Source organism: Notothenia rossii (assembly GCF_949606895.1).
Source record: "Notothenia rossii genome assembly, chromosome: 8".
NCBI lineage: Eukaryota > Metazoa > Chordata > Actinopteri > Perciformes > Nototheniidae > Notothenia > Notothenia rossii.
The window spans coordinates 34,491,672-34,506,682 of NC_136906.1; the positions used below are offsets into that span (position 1 = coordinate 34,491,672).

Consider the following 15,011-nt stretch of genomic DNA (forward strand, 5'->3'; position numbering starts at 1 on the left):
GAGAAATATATTTTCTCTCATAAAACTCCTGCTCCGTGCGCAGGCAGACCGCTGCACGCGCTCTCTCTCCCTCGCTCGCTCGACCTCTCCAGCCTGTGCGCGCTCAACTTTGCCTGCGCGCGCTCAACTTTGTCTGCGCGCTCGCTCAAATTGTCACAGCGTTACAAATGTGCCACAAAACCAACCAATCGGAGAACTCGAGAAGGTCAATTCTGATTGGCTGGCCGTCTCCAATCATATCTGAGATGAGAGAAGAGAGGGATTTTCATTTTCGGTTGGCATCAGGCTGTTGGCGTTCCTATTATCGTTGACATTTACAGGACATGACAGACTCGAACGAAGAGATTACTACGCCACAGTGTCAGGTGAGTTATACATTTCTAGTTTTCTGATATCACGTTATTGTTTGTAATACCTTTGACGAAACCTTTTATCCGATCGTTTCAGATAAGGGCGAGTTTGCTAGCCGGCAACATAGCTATATGGATAGTTTAAGCAAACAGCTAACAAACCGTAGCCTAATATTAGCGCTAGTATTAGACAAATATTGTCAATATAAATTGCCATTTATACCCATCTGCGCCAGCCGGTAATATTTACCTTATAGAACATTCAGTGATTTTCGCGCCATTGATCTTGTGCGAAGCAACGCCTGTTGTTTATTGCGGTTCCTAATAGAGAGAGAGAGAGAGAGAGAGAGAGAGAGAGAGAGAGAGAGAGAGAGAGAGAGAGAGAGAGAGAGAGAGAGACTTTGCACATAACTCACGGTAGCGATCTTTCATGCAATCTGCACATACTAGATGCCATATGAACGCTGAGAGTCCACAGATTCTATTGGTATACGTTTCATCACTCTGCGATAAAAACGCACTCTTAACCCTGTGTTCTAGTAACATAAATAAAAGAACATTGTACCTTGACCCCTGGCGGTTCTAGTTTAACTGAAAATATGATCATGTTAATGTTACATCCTGAATTGATTTAGGGCGATGGTGCAGTTGAGTCAGCAGCCAGAAACCTGGTTTCTTTGCTCCTTAACACTATGGCCGCAAGCGGCTCAGGAAGGCCGACGGAGACAGAGCCTCCTGCACCTAGGAATGTAGTGCCAGTGACAGTGCCGCAAGAGATGGCAAGGTTCGTATTTCAGCCACATCATTATATTTTCGTTTTGTTTAAAAAAATTCAAAAAATCAATGTTGTTTTCTTAAGTCCAGTAGTCACATCGCTGACATGATTAAATTAAAATATGAACTTGGACTTGAACAAGACTTGGTTTGTAATAGCATTGGAAAATATATATAGCCAACATGTACTATTTAGATTTTTTTGTGCAACACTTGATTGTTATAAATAAATATAAAACATATAATTTATTCCACAGATCTTTTCCAGGATATTTCAAACCAAACTTCCGTCGTGGTAAAAAGAGGTGTTTGACTGCCACCAAGCATCTTGTTAAGACAACAAGTAAAACAACTGCTTTACATTTTTATCTGTTGCCAAAAAATATCGCCCACACACCGTTGCCAACTGAGGAGCTTGAACTCCTCCAGGCAGGCATGGGAAGACAAACACTGACTCTTCCTGAAGATGGTGATCACACAGAGGTATCGTTTGTCAGTTCATTTGTTTGACTTATCATTAAAGTCAATTATTGTACTTCAGCGTATTGTCACCATCAATGTTTTTCTCTCTCTCTCTCTCAAGATTTTAAGGCTCCTGGCTGACACATTTCCAAAAATGGAGGGTCTATGTGGAGGATGGCTCTTGCATAAGGCTACAGGTTTGTGGGATTTTGTTTTGTTGAGTTTTCATATTACTGTATTACTTGTTGGTGTGCATGAACCCTTCTGAGGTATTGATTACTTGTTGTAAGCATTAGAGGTGGCAGAATGACAAAACATGTTCTCTCTCTTTCTCTCAATTAAGGTGGCAGTGGAAGACGAAAGCTCACTCTCATTCCACCAGAAGCAGAGGGGTATTCTGTCAAAGCTCTGCGAGCTATGTCAGCAGGTGGCAAAGCCACTTTTTACATAGTACCACTTCAGGAGACATTGGACACCGCTCCACTGCCTCCTGACTCGCACTGCTTTGCAAAAATGCCAAAGAAGACATGTTTCCAATGTCATGAAGTGATGCCTTTGCAGATGCTTGCAGTACACATTAGGACATGCAGTGGAAAACTGTCCTCTGATGAGACTGTTGATGAGGTGAGAGCAAATTCTTTTTGTATTTGGTAAATTGCCTTTAGAAAAAGACGAGGAAAATATAAATTGTTTATTGAAATAAATGACTTTTTTGTTAATCTGCAGTCCTCTGATGAATTGTGTATCATGGAGAACGCTTGCAAGGTACAGTAGAACAGCACACAACTAAACTGCACAATCAGTTTAGTTTAGTGTTTCAGCTGTTTGTAACATGGAGCATATTTCTTTCAAACTTTAGGTGGTGTGTCCAATTTGCACCAAAGAATTCCCAGACGATGAAATCACAGTCCATGCTAGTCTATGTGGAGAGAGGTGATCTGTCTTATTCTGCTCTTTGTATCATAAACATTATATTTGATAGATGTACCACCTGTAGAATGTCTACATATTCAGTGTTTTAAACTGCATATTGTTTGTGCAGCTTTGAATGTACAGGGACTCCTGCATCAGAGAACAATAGTCCAAGTACAGCTGCTCAACCTCCAGTATGCAAACCAAAAAGGTACGTTTTATTAAGATGACCTTTGCATGAGTTTATATCAAATACAGAATAAATAATGAGCACCATCATGCAATCCACATGCTTTAATGTCTCCCCAAAAAGCTAGCTCTCAAATTATTTGAACAGGCTATTCAAAACATAGCACATGGTGCACTCTTTTCTAATTACGCCATTTGATAGCCCTTTCTTTCCCAAATATTGTTCAGCATAATAATAGGACAGTTATATGGCAATAATGTATACAAAATGTTTGGAAAATTGGGATAGTCTTATATTTTCTCTGTCCTCTTCCTTAAGCACGGAAGATGTATTGCGCTTACTTGAACACCAAGTTGACAACACAACAGAGTTCAAACTGTGTGTGGACAGAGACGGCCTTCCAGACAGGGGCATTCTCCAGTGGAAACGAAAAAAAGCTGCATCTCCTGCCAGTGCTCTTAAGGTGGTCTACATAGGAGAGGCAGGCATTGACACTGGAGCAATAAGGAAAGAGTTTTTGACTGGTAAGTTCATTTAACTGTTTTGTTCTGATATTAAACAAAACCAAAGGATCATTGCTTATTTGCTTTTTTTCTGTAAGACATGGTTTCAGGTATTGAAAACAGATTCTTTGAAGGAACTGGGAGCCAGGGGGAACATCCTAAGTACTCTTTGACAGACCTTGATAATGACAACTTCAGGTTGGTAACATACTGTTTTTGTACACGTTGTCATTTATGTAAGGAGTTTTTTTACAAAGACTTTCTCTACCTTGCACACAGAACTATTGGTGAAATAATGTCAGTAAGCATCGCACAAGGTGGCCCACCTCCTGCCTTTCTGAGAGCGTGGTGCTACAACTTCCTCTGCACAGGAGAGGTAGACATTCATTCACTTTCAAAGGAGGATGTTTCTGATATAGAATCCGGTCTTCTCATCAGCAAGGTGAGTACTCTGTTGAGCATTGTTAGATATGAATTAGATATATGTTTTAACACCTATTGTAAATCTGTCCTTTATTTCAATGTTGCACATTCTCAGGTCGAAGATTCTGCAGATGAGCAGTCTCTGATGTTGTGGGCTGATGAAATTGTCAGCTGTGGATATACAAGCCAGCTCAAACTGGACAATAAACACAGAATCATTCGGTAAGAGTTGTACAATATTAATTTTACAATGTTTATTTTTCAAACCAGTGTGTAATTTCTTTCTGCTTTTCTTCAAAGAGCAATTGTCTTACATTCCACAACAAGACTGATTCCAATGCTGCAGCAACTCAGAAAGGGCATGGAGCTGTATGGCCTGGTGGATCAGATGGCTAGAAACCCTGAAGCTTGTCACTCCTTATTTGTTCCAGGGAAGATCACCAAAGTAAGAATTTTAACTGCCACTATTTATTTATTTTTAGACTCTATTCTTCTTTTGTATTGTACTTTTCATTCTGTATTGCCTTAATAGCTTTGGTTTGAACACTTGCAAGATATTAAACTAAATCTGCATTCACTCTCTTTATAGCCTGATGCAGATTTCATCATGATGAACTGCCAGCCACGTTTTAGCAAAAAAGGGACGTCTAAGGAGAGAACTGAGAGGAAGGTGATCAACTTCCTGCAAGATTTCTTGCAGGAAGTTGAAATGTCAGGTATGATATACTGTAGAATGCAGTACACATATGAATGAATGCCCAACTGATTTGAATGTACTGAGCACATACCTAATAAATGTTCTTGGATATTTGCTTTTCTTAATTTGTGTTATTTAAAATATACATCCGTCACAGATGGGGAGACAGACAGTGCAGCTGGTGACAAGGAGCCTCTTGCAGTGCCACACGTGCTCCAGTGGATGACAGGGCAGGCCCACATCCCCATCCTCCCTGATGAAAAGAGACATTTCAAAATAACATGCAAATTTGACCATGACTGCAGGGAGCGGCTAGGAGATCACTTAATTTGTTACCCAATTGTGAGTGCGTACACTAAAACTGTGACTTTTTCAGTAAAGCATCTCAGCACTTACACTGACTTTAGAAGAATCATGGGTGAAGCAGTGAGATATGGTGGTGGATTCCACAGAGTTTAAAACAACTAGCTCTACTCAAACTAAGGCAAGAGCTGAGTGTATATATGTTTAAATATATTTGTTAATGTTTGATGAAGTCATGCTTTTATTAGTTGGGAAAGCATACATTGTTACAAAGTTTTTTAACAAAACATCAGACAAGCAGAAAGGCAAATAAGGACCAATGGTTGGGCTCTGTGTATTCTCAACAGATATCTGTTAAACAAGGTTGTTGTAATCAGCTAATGTGTCAGTTTAAGAGTTCACGTTCAATTGTCATTGTACACACTGTGCAAGAATCGTGTGTACAAGTCACGGCCATGTGACTGAGAATGTTCCAGAGGATCAACAGTTCTCTGAAGTTCTTCTAGGTCTTCGTCATCCAGGGGGCACACAACTTCAGGAACCACAACTGCCCCGTTTGAGTCTTCTTGCAGTTGATGCCTGGGTCTTGAAGTTCCTAAGGATCCAGGAAAACAATTAAAATACGTTTAGTACATGATGTATTTTCATACACTTATGTAACGTGTGATTTTTAAAAATAAACATGTTACATAAAGGTGATTTTGTTTACTCAAAGTTGTATTATTCTAGAAATACTAGTTATTGAACAGGTTGCTGTTTCCAATAATGTTATACATCTGTCAGATATGCCTCTCATCACTCAATGCAACAGAACTGTAAGGTTTGTAGATGGAAAAAAATTGAATTACAGCATATCTATGCACAATTGAAGACAGAAGCTCACATTGATTCAGACCTTTTAACCATGTTGTTTAGAAATAAATATTTAAAAAAAATTTTGGGGCTTTCATGCTCCATTGTCCAATTGGCATTGATGTCTATTATGTCTCAAAACTAGATATATCTGCCTGCAACTCAATTGTTTTTTAAAATATATTTAATGGGAACTCTATAACTGTTACCTCAAGTCTCTCCCCTTCGTCTAGATCTTGTAGATGTCCCATACACCACAGCTGTTCAGGAGTGAGACCTCCCTCTGTCCTTAGAGGATGATTATTGCATCCTTGGATAAAGGCGTCAAGGTCTGCTCGAAGTCGAGGGACAAAGATGTAGTGCACACCAAAGAGGTGAACCACATCAGAGATATCAAGCAGACCATCTTCCTCCAGAGAGTGAAGAACATCATGGTACTTGCTGCTGACTGCAACCCAGACGTCACGCCAAAGTCGCTCTATCCTAGAATTGCATTTTAATTGATTTACTTGGATTTATACAGCTATTTGTGCTTTCATTGAACAACCAAACTGCTACAGTTACTAATAATTATACAGTCAACATTTCAAGACATAAAAACACAACTAACCTCTGATTGTGGACACTCTTTCCAGAGATAAAGCTGGCTCTTCCTGTGCCCCGTGTGGCAAACATGTATTGTGCGATGTCCACGTTTTCGACTCCCTGATCCGCCCTTACCCTAAGATCAAAATACATTTTAATAATAAATAATTGAATAATTCATTTAACAAGGTTTACTTTAACTTCAGTAGATGAAATGAAAGATATTGTAGCTAGTATATTTGTGTAAAAAAACATCCACTTTTTGTTTTGTCAGGGCAAAATACCTTGATGGTAAGCCATGAAGCTGGGTTGATCTCAGGAAGAATGAGTATGCAGTTGATGCTCTGTTATTTGTTGCAGCATCCAAGTACATGATCTGCATAGAAACCAGATGAAATCATTTACATCTGCTTTCAGCTATGGCTAGCCTTAGAGCTTTTAGTGTTGTATTATACCATAAAAGAAAGATAGGCACGTCCTAAATCTTTACACATAGTTTCATTTCATTTCAACAGAATCATCAACAGGATTTGATATTTCAATTATTATATAGGTAATTTTCAAAAATATCAACTTGGTATATTTTACATACTAAAATGCAGCTTGATTTATTACAGCTTCCTCAGATATATTTTCTTTAAGGCAATACATTATTGCTCCCTTAAGATGCTTTGTATTAAAAAAGTATAACCAGATTGGATAATAATAATTGGATCTAAACAGGAATCATTACCTTCTAGCTCAATAATTATTCCAAGGAGCAGGAGAAAAAATATACACTTTTTGATCAAACTAACGATAAGAACTACATGTCTTAAGCAGCAGATTATGATTCCATGCATAGGTCAGCTATGTCGTCGTGTGGATGTTGAGATCTTCATACAATATGCATTTTAAGCTCTAATTATACAATCAAAACAATCTGCATCAAGCTAATAAAATTGATGATTCCCCCCTAGACATGTTTTAAGATGTGTATAACATAATCTATAAATATACAAATAAGTGTTATTTCAGAAGTATAACTGCTGGTCACAAGAGGCTTTGTACTTTAAGCTGCATTTCTTGAACAATAATAAGCAACAACACATTAATTACCTTCCTTGAGTAGCCATCCACTCCACCAAAGACCACAATATTGTACCTGTTCAAAAGGGAAAAAGGTTACTATATAACTAAGGTTGTTCTTATTATATACTCCCAACATTCACTGTGTAGGTAATTGCATAAACAGGATATTTTACTCTACCTTATCAGTTTATGATTTGTGTCAATGTGGACCAGGGAGAGAGGGCCTCGCACGGAATAACTTCTTCGCACAACACACCCTAGTTCTGTGATCCGTCTGAAGATCCCAGCAGCATCAACCCGATGCATAGAGGCCATCATTCTCCACCACTGAACACGGAGGCCCATTGAAACCAAATGGCCTTGAACCATTCGATAACCAGCATTTGGCATCTGACTTTTAATACCTAAAATTACGTTGTCACGTTCTTGGTCAGTCATTGTGCTGTATGATCCTCTTATAGACAAGCCAAATTCTTGCATTCTTCTGTAAATCGTTCTTCTTGAAACGCAGAGGCATTTTGCAATGCAGGAGACTGGCAGATGTGTGTTCAGCAAATGTGTTAGTTTTTCTCTCTCTATCACAATTTTGGGTTGACCAGAACCTGGACCAACTTCTGTTTCCTGTTCTACAATGGGCATAGACCTTGCGTTAATTTCCAACCGGACAACATGATGTAGGTTTCGTATTGCTTCTGTAATCTCTGATACACCTCCTATCTGCTCATGGAACGATTCAAACATAATCAGCTCATGGCGAGTCAGGAACTCCAAATAATCCACATTTAGTGGTTGCTGGTTCAAGGCTGATTGCAGTTTGGTGAGAAGTCTTTCCATCAACTGCTGTCTCAATATGTCCTGTTGGACAGACAGAGCTCAGATTAGTTAAGAAGAGGGACTCGTTGTTAGTCATATAGGTGACTGATAACGAGCTATGAGATGTGGAAGCTAGTAATAACGTTACATTTACCCCTTATATAATATCAAATAATAATTAGTTTGATACAGTTTATCCACAAAACAAGTTAAATTATCTCCTTAAAATTACATCTACTTCTCCCTCCTTAAAAATGTCAGAACCTATAAATATGCAAATATGTTTCATTTCACAAGTTTAACTGCAACACGATGCCTCCTAGTTCACTGTAAAGTCAATTCTCAGTATTTGTGCACCAGAGGCTTTATATTTCAACATCCAAATCTTATTTTCAATGAGCACAAAGCAACACTTTCAGCAGATTAATATGAAGCCTCTCTCTCTCATCATCTGAGAGCTCAAAATCTGAATCTCCCTGAACTATCTGGTACAGAAAAAGTCTGCTTCAGTTCCGTCTCCTGCAACAATATTGAGTCATTAAGTCCATGAAGATGGTCCTGACGTCCACTAGAATGGACATTTATAAAAGGGCTGTTATTTGAAAACTTGAATTATTTAATTGCTTTCAGAACTAATTATATAGTTCCTCACATGTTAATAAACAAGAATATATATGATTTTCATGGTAAAAATTACAATTATTCAACAATATTTGACTTCTCCTCCTGCTTCTATAACATTTTGTTTTTGGTATGCCAGCCATTTTGGATGAAAAGAAAGAGGGACTTCCCAGCATGCAATTTTAACCAATGACACATCACTGGAAAGACCAGGATGTCCTCTGTACAGTACATCAGGGATTGATAGAGTAGCTCAAAAGAGTAAAAGGAGATGCGTGTTAACAAAATGTCCACTACAGAGGACATTTTCAATGGGCTGGGTCCCAGGAGACAACCAAATCAAAAACGACTTACATGTGGCCTTGCTGTGACATTTTGTTGCTGTTCATTCGACATTGTCGGATGTTGTGGCCAGCTGGGATTGCTAGAGAAGGATGAGTCAAACTTTAGTTACTCACACAACAGCCGATGTCTCAAGATAAGAAGACATATAGTTAATCCTACAGCCCTATAATACAGAAAAATAAAAAGCATTTCTGAAATATGAGTCAATAATTACAAGAACAAATCTACTATAATCAGTCATCTTTTTATTTTTTATATAAACAACATATAGCTATTTATAGCTGTTTGCTTAAACTATCCATATAGCTATGTTGCCGGCTAGCAAACTCGCCCTTATCTGAAACGATCGGATAAAAGGTTTCGTCAAAGGTATTACAAACAATAACGTGATATCAGAAAACTAGAAATGTATAACTCACCTGACACTGTGGCGTAGTAATCTCTTCGTTCGAGTCTATCATGTCCTGTAAATGTCAACGATAATAGGAACGCCAACAGCCTGATGGCAACCGAAAATGAAAATCCCTCTCTTCTCTCATCTCAGATATGATTGGAGACGGCCAGCCAATCAGAATTGACCTTCTCGAGTTCTCCGATTGGTTGGTTTTGTGGCACATTTGTAACGCTGTGACAATTTGAGCGAGCGCGCAGGCAAAGTTGAGCGCGCGCAGGCAAAGTTGAGCGCGCACAGGCTGGAGAGGTCGAGCGAGCGAGGGAGAGAGAGCGCGTGCAGCGGTCTGCCTGCGCACGGAGCAGGAGTTTTATGAGAGAAAATATATTTCTCTGTGCTCAAAAGTGTTCAAGTGCGCGCTCAATAGCATTTTCTATGCTCAACATGTTTCATTGCGTGCTCAGGATAGAGGCACAAATATAACGCCATACACTACATGCGTTTATCTTTACCCATGGATGCACAATAACAACGGACCCATATCGTCTCACTGCCATCCCACGGAGCTGTAATAATGGATATATTGCACATGTTTGCTGTAATTCATCATTTGTAAAATATTATACTACATGGGCTGTATGATTAAATCTTGTACCGTAATGTTGTATTAAATAAAGTTAATATTACCGACATTAGATTAACGTCCCTGTAGCTTCTTATTGCACTAAGAAGCTTATTGCACTGTGTGTATATATATATATATATATATATATATATATATATATATATACATATATTAATATACATATATATATACAGTGCAATAATTCTTTCATGCTAAATGAATCTCTGTTGCTTGGATATCACTAGATCCTGTTACAGCGTAACATAAGTACATAACGATTTATGTGCACATTAGCATAATTACTAGCTAGCCGCTAGCTGCTAACTGCCGCCTCGTTAACATCAAATCCATCATAAAACAAGCAATTACCATGCTGTCATGAACGTGCGGTGCTGTTACGTGTACCGTGTGCGCAAATTGACGTGCTTGATGTTGTTGGGGCAGAATCTCTGCTCCGCGCCGTTCCTATATGAGCGGGTTCTCAAAAGAAGGAAAAATTCAAAGCAGCCAGGATAAGGGTTAAACAATAATCTGCTTTAATGGCAAAAACATACAATACATCACCCAATCACCTAATCACGAAGCACTCTGCAGAGTACTCCGGGCTCAGGTTCTACCACCGTGTGAGACACGTCTCAGGAACGGCAAGTCAAAAACAAGAGCGCCGATCTTCTTCTTCTTCTTCTTCTTCTTTTCTTTAATGGCGAATCGCTTCCACTTGGAGCATATATCGCCACCTACTGTTTAGTTATTAAATGTTCATACTAAATCCTTGTCCTCAGACCAGTGCTTTTGAGGAATTTGAAGATCAGCTTGTTTGCTTCATTTCTTGATTTACTTTCAAATATTGCCTTGAAATCCATGTCCTTGATGTTGAGTTGTTCCAGTGCCGTTTTCAGAATGAATCTTTGTCTGTTATAGTCCGGGCAGCTAAAAAATACATGATGTATTGTCTCTGGTTGTTGGCAACCATCACAATTGCCATTTGGATGTTTTCCAATCAGATGCAGTGATGAGTTTAGTCCAGAGTGTCCCAATTTTATCCTGCTGTTGATGCTCTGCTCTCTTCTACTACTCCCCCAAGTGCTTCCTGTTCCTACTTCCCTTTGTATCTGATATAAATGTCTTCCTTTGGTGTTACTGTCCCATAGCTTTTGCCATTGTTGCTTGATAACCACTTTAGTAAAAGATTTGACTTCTGCTCTACTGATGGGTACCATAATATCAATCTGGTTTGCTTTCAAACCACATTTTGCCAGTTGATCCACGACTTCATTCCCTCTAATGCCCACATGCGCTGGAACCCACACAAATTGAACAACAATTCCCAGATGAACTAACCTAAACATGCTTTGTAAAATGTCATGTAAAATATCCTGACGACATTCTGAAGAGAAGTTGTTTATACTCTCCAGAGCTGCACTGGAGTCAGAGCAAATGACCACTCGCATTGGCTGTATTTCCTCTACCCACTGAAGTGCTAGAGAGATAGCCATCATCTCTACTGTATATACTGCAATGTGATCACTTGTACGCTTTCCCACTTTGACTTTTAACTCAGGAACATAAAATGCACAACTCGTTCGACCATTTTCTGGATTTTTGGATCCATCAGTAAATATTTTTATAAAGTGCCCATATTGTTCATGTAGAACAGTGTTCACATAAGCCTGTACATTGAATTTGTTTTTCATTGAATGTACCCGTTTCAATAGTGATAAATCTACTATAGGATGAGGTAGCAACCATGGTGGAACAGCTGATAACAACACCGTCGGACTAATATTCCATTCCTTAACTTTGAATTCCTTACATATTTCCGAAACACAAAAACAAAAACTTTCTTTTTTTATTTTGTTACTTTCCCAACTTGTTTGTACAGTTTGTATAGTAGGGTGAGTATCTTTATGGCCCTGTAGATTTGCCCAGTAATGAACAATTAACTGCTTTCTCCTCAAAGAAATGGGTACTTCTCCGACCTCTACCTGAAGTGCCGACACTGGTGTAGATCTTACTGCCCCACAGCATATCCTTAGTGCTTGTGCCTGGACTCTATCTAATTTTTGAAGAGAAGAGTATGCAGCTGACCCATACACTATTAGTCCGTATTCTATGGCTGATCTAATTAAGGCCGTGTATACGTTCCTCAAAGCAGCTTTATCAGCCCCCCACTTAGTGCCTGCCAAGCACCTCATAACATTTAAAACCCTTTTACATTTATCTACGACTTTATCAATGTGAGTACTCCATGTGACTCTCTCGTCCAACCATATTCCCAGAAATTTAAATGTCTTCACTTTCTTTAGATCTTGTCCATAAAGTTTTAACCTAACCTCCTCACCTATCCTTTTCCTCGTAAAAAATAAAGTTTCAGTTTTTTCCACCGACAATCTAAACCCCCATGTCAGAGACCAGCTTTCAATTTCCCTAATGGCTTCCTGAATCTTAGCTACAATATATTTTACATTTCTGCCCCTTTTCCAAATAGCTCCATCATCTGCAAAAAGTGACTTACCAATATCAGATCCTACTTGTGTATATATATATCATTGATCATGATAGAAAATAAAAGAGGACTGATGACACTCCCCTGCGGGGTTCCATTTTCAACTTCATGCCTTCGAGAATATGACTTGCCAACTCGGACTCTGATGGCACGGCCAAACAAAAAATCCATAATCCAATTATATACATTACCTCCCAGACCCATAATGTCCAGTTTTATTAATAATCCTTCCTTCCACATCATATCGTAAGCTTTTTCCACATCAAAGAATACAGCTACAACACACTCCTTGTTCGCTTGGGCTTTCCTGACTTCAGACTACAGGCACAGCAGTGGATCTAAAGTACTCCGCCCTCTTCTAAACCCACTCTGATAATGAGTCATTAGTTCATTTATCTCAATGTAGTATGTTAGCCTTTCTGTTATCATTCTTTCCATAACTTTACACAAGTGTGATGTCAGAGCTATAGGTCTATAACTGCCTGGACTGGTTGGATCTTTCCCAGGTTTCCTAATAGGAATAATGACTGACTCTTTCCATATTATTGGCAGCTTCCCTTTCTCCCAGATCTTATTGTACATCTCCAGCAGCTTTCCTAATGCAAAATCACTTAATTTGGTCAACATTATATAACATACATTATCTTTCTCAGGAGCAGTCATTTTACACTTACTTAATGCTCTTCTCAACTCTTGAATAGAGAAAGGTATATTTACTCTGTGACGAATGTCTTTCTTCATATACATTAGGATGCTCATCTAACACTTCCTGCCTCCTGATCTTACCTTCTTCTGTCAAATTTTCCGAAGAATGAACTTTGACAACATTTTCAGCTAGAATTTCTGCCTTCTCCAAAGCACCAGTGGCAACTTCCCCTCCAATCTCTAATACTGGCAGGTTACTCTGATGTCTTATTCCCCTCATCTTCTTAATCATTCCCCATACTTTATCTAATGGTGTAGTTCTCCCAATACTTGAACAGAATCCCCTCCAACACTCCCTTTTTGCTCTTTTAACAATGTTCCTTACCTGAGCCTGTGCCTTTTTATATTCTAATAAATTATGTAATGAATGTGTCTTTCTTAGCTTTCCAAACAGCCTGATTTTGTTTCGGATTGCATCATTACAGTCTTTGTTCCACCACGGTACCATCTTAACACATTTACCAAGTTTCCCAGTTTTATTCCCAATAGTTTGATTAGCGCTTTTAATTATATTTGAAGTAAATTGCTCATTTATTTCATCAATACTTTCTGCCATATCAATCTGATCCAATTCATTATCGCACAATTTAGCAAACATCTCCCAATTTGCTTTAGAAAAAGTCCATCTCATGATACCGTTTAGCTCAACCACATGATTTATATCAAACTTGATTATAATTGGAAGATGATCACTCCCAATACTGTTATTTGTCAATACTTCCCAACTGCTACCAGAAGCTAATTCACTTGTTACAAGAGTTAGGTCGATCGCAGAATCTGTTCCATCTCTAAAATTGATCCTTGTACCTTGCCCATTATTTAAACAAACTAATTCCTTTGCCTCCATTAAATCCTCCACCACCTGTCCGTTGTAATCTGTTGATCTCCCTCCCCACATTGTATTATGTGCATTAAAATCACCACACCATATTATTTCATTTCCTTGGCAAAGACTGTCTAATTCCTCTATTCTGAGTTTATTACATGGATTATAAAAATTCAGGACACTAATTTTCCTTTTATTAATCCAAACTTCTACACCCACTATTTCTAAATCATGACTGTTCTTAAAAGTTAGCTTACTATAAGACATGACTTCTCTGATAAAGATTGCACATCCCCCTCCCTGGCCATAATTTCTATCTTGTCTTATAGCAGTATATCCCCCAATTATGAAGTCCAAATGAGTCTTCAGCCATGTTTCTTGAATACAAATAACGTCTGGTTTTTCTTTTAACTGATATATATAGGTCTTGAATTCTTGTCCATTTGCAATAAGGCTTCTAGCATTCCATTGCAGAATGAGAAAAACCATTCATCTACTCAATCTGTGAATCATCATTATTGGTGGCTAGCATTTCATGTATCATTTCAACGGTTATATCCTTTAACCCCAAAGATTCACCTGCTGCCTCCACTATTGTTTTCAGTCTTGACCTCTTTTTTGTCTGTTGTAACGCAACATTCACCACTTTTCAAATAAAGGCCACAAACTTGTACTTATTAACAATCAATGCATCCTCTCCTATCACACACTTATGTGAACACTTTGTGGGGCTTTCCTTTGCCTGTGGGAGTTTGGGAAAATCTTTTGAAGAGAAAATACTTGATGCTACTTGGGATTTCCTAGCTATGTTTAGTGAAACCTTTTCTGTTGCTTCAGCATATGAGACTTTATTTTGCACTTTATATCTCTGCACCTCCTTGGCCTTTTTCTGCACTTCACAGCCCTAATACGCAGCACTATGTTCCCCACCACAGTTTCAACCTTTCACCTTAGCACCTGCAGTACAACTACCATATTCATGTTCCCCCGCACATGTTGGACACCTGGGCTTAGTTGCTTTGCACTTGTCTGCCACATGCCCAAACCTTTGGCACTT

General features: G+C 38.7%; 2 protein-coding genes across 4 annotated transcripts; one reads left to right on the top strand and one right to left on the bottom strand.

Annotated features, from left to right (window-relative positions):
• The first annotated feature begins 266 nt into the window (after positions 1 to 266).
• On the top strand, positions 267 to 4,772 carry LOC307014654 (uncharacterized protein). 3 transcript variants are annotated; one of them, XM_079642714.1, is made up of 14 exons: positions 267 to 365; positions 986 to 1,134; positions 1,382 to 1,607; positions 1,708 to 1,783; positions 1,930 to 2,210; positions 2,313 to 2,351; positions 2,446 to 2,519; positions 2,629 to 2,709; positions 3,007 to 3,212; positions 3,290 to 3,633; positions 3,730 to 3,836; positions 3,915 to 4,059; positions 4,204 to 4,330; positions 4,469 to 4,772. In XM_079642714.1, the coding sequence occupies exons 1-14, from the start codon at positions 324 to 326 to the stop codon at positions 4,768 to 4,770; spliced, it is 2,199 nt and encodes a 732-aa protein (XP_079498840.1). In that variant the 5' UTR covers positions 267 to 323; the 3' UTR covers positions 4,771 to 4,772. The 3 variants fall into 3 exon arrangements, with proteins under 3 accessions (XP_079498840.1, XP_079498839.1, XP_079498838.1); XM_079642713.1 differs by having other exon boundaries at positions 3,290 to 3,389; positions 3,471 to 3,836; XM_079642712.1 differs by having other exon boundaries at positions 3,290 to 3,836.
• Positions 4,773 to 4,837: 65 nt separating this feature from the next.
• Positions 4,838 to 9,914, bottom strand: LOC307014655 (uncharacterized protein). The gene is made up of 8 exons (XM_079642715.1): positions 9,321 to 9,914; positions 8,911 to 8,980; positions 7,301 to 7,977; positions 7,150 to 7,195; positions 6,336 to 6,427; positions 6,077 to 6,187; positions 5,676 to 5,949; positions 4,838 to 5,209 (listed from the first exon to the last, which is right to left on the bottom strand). The coding sequence occupies exons 2-8, from the start codon at positions 8,950 to 8,952 to the stop codon at positions 5,117 to 5,119; spliced, it is 1,335 nt and encodes a 444-aa protein (XP_079498841.1). The 5' UTR covers positions 8,953 to 8,980; positions 9,321 to 9,914; the 3' UTR covers positions 4,838 to 5,116.
• Positions 9,915 to 15,011: the final 5,097 nt, after the last annotated feature.

Excerpts from the sequence above, each read along its gene's own strand:
- LOC307014654 (XM_079642712.1), top strand. The coding sequence starts at position 324 with ATGACAGACTCGAACGAAGAGATTACTACGCCACAGTGTCAG. Across the intron at positions 1,608-1,707 it reads AAGATGGTGATCACACAGAG|ATTTTAAGGCTCCTGGCTGA; the intron begins GTATCGTTTGTC and ends CTCTCTCTCAAG. Across the intron at positions 4,331-4,468 it reads GCAGGAAGTTGAAATGTCAG|ATGGGGAGACAGACAGTGCA; the intron begins GTATGATATACT and ends CATCCGTCACAG.
- LOC307014655 (XM_079642715.1), bottom strand. The coding sequence starts at position 8,952 with ATGTCGAATGAACAGCAACAAAATGTCACAGCAAGGCCACAT. Across the intron at positions 7,978-8,910 it reads ATGTCACAGCAAGGCCACAT|GACATATTGAGACAGCAGTT; the intron begins GTAAGTCGTTTT and ends TCTGTCCAACAG. Across the intron at positions 6,188-6,335 it reads CTTCATGGCTTACCATCAAG|GGTAAGGGCGGATCAGGGAG; the intron begins GTATTTTGCCCT and ends TTTTGATCTTAG.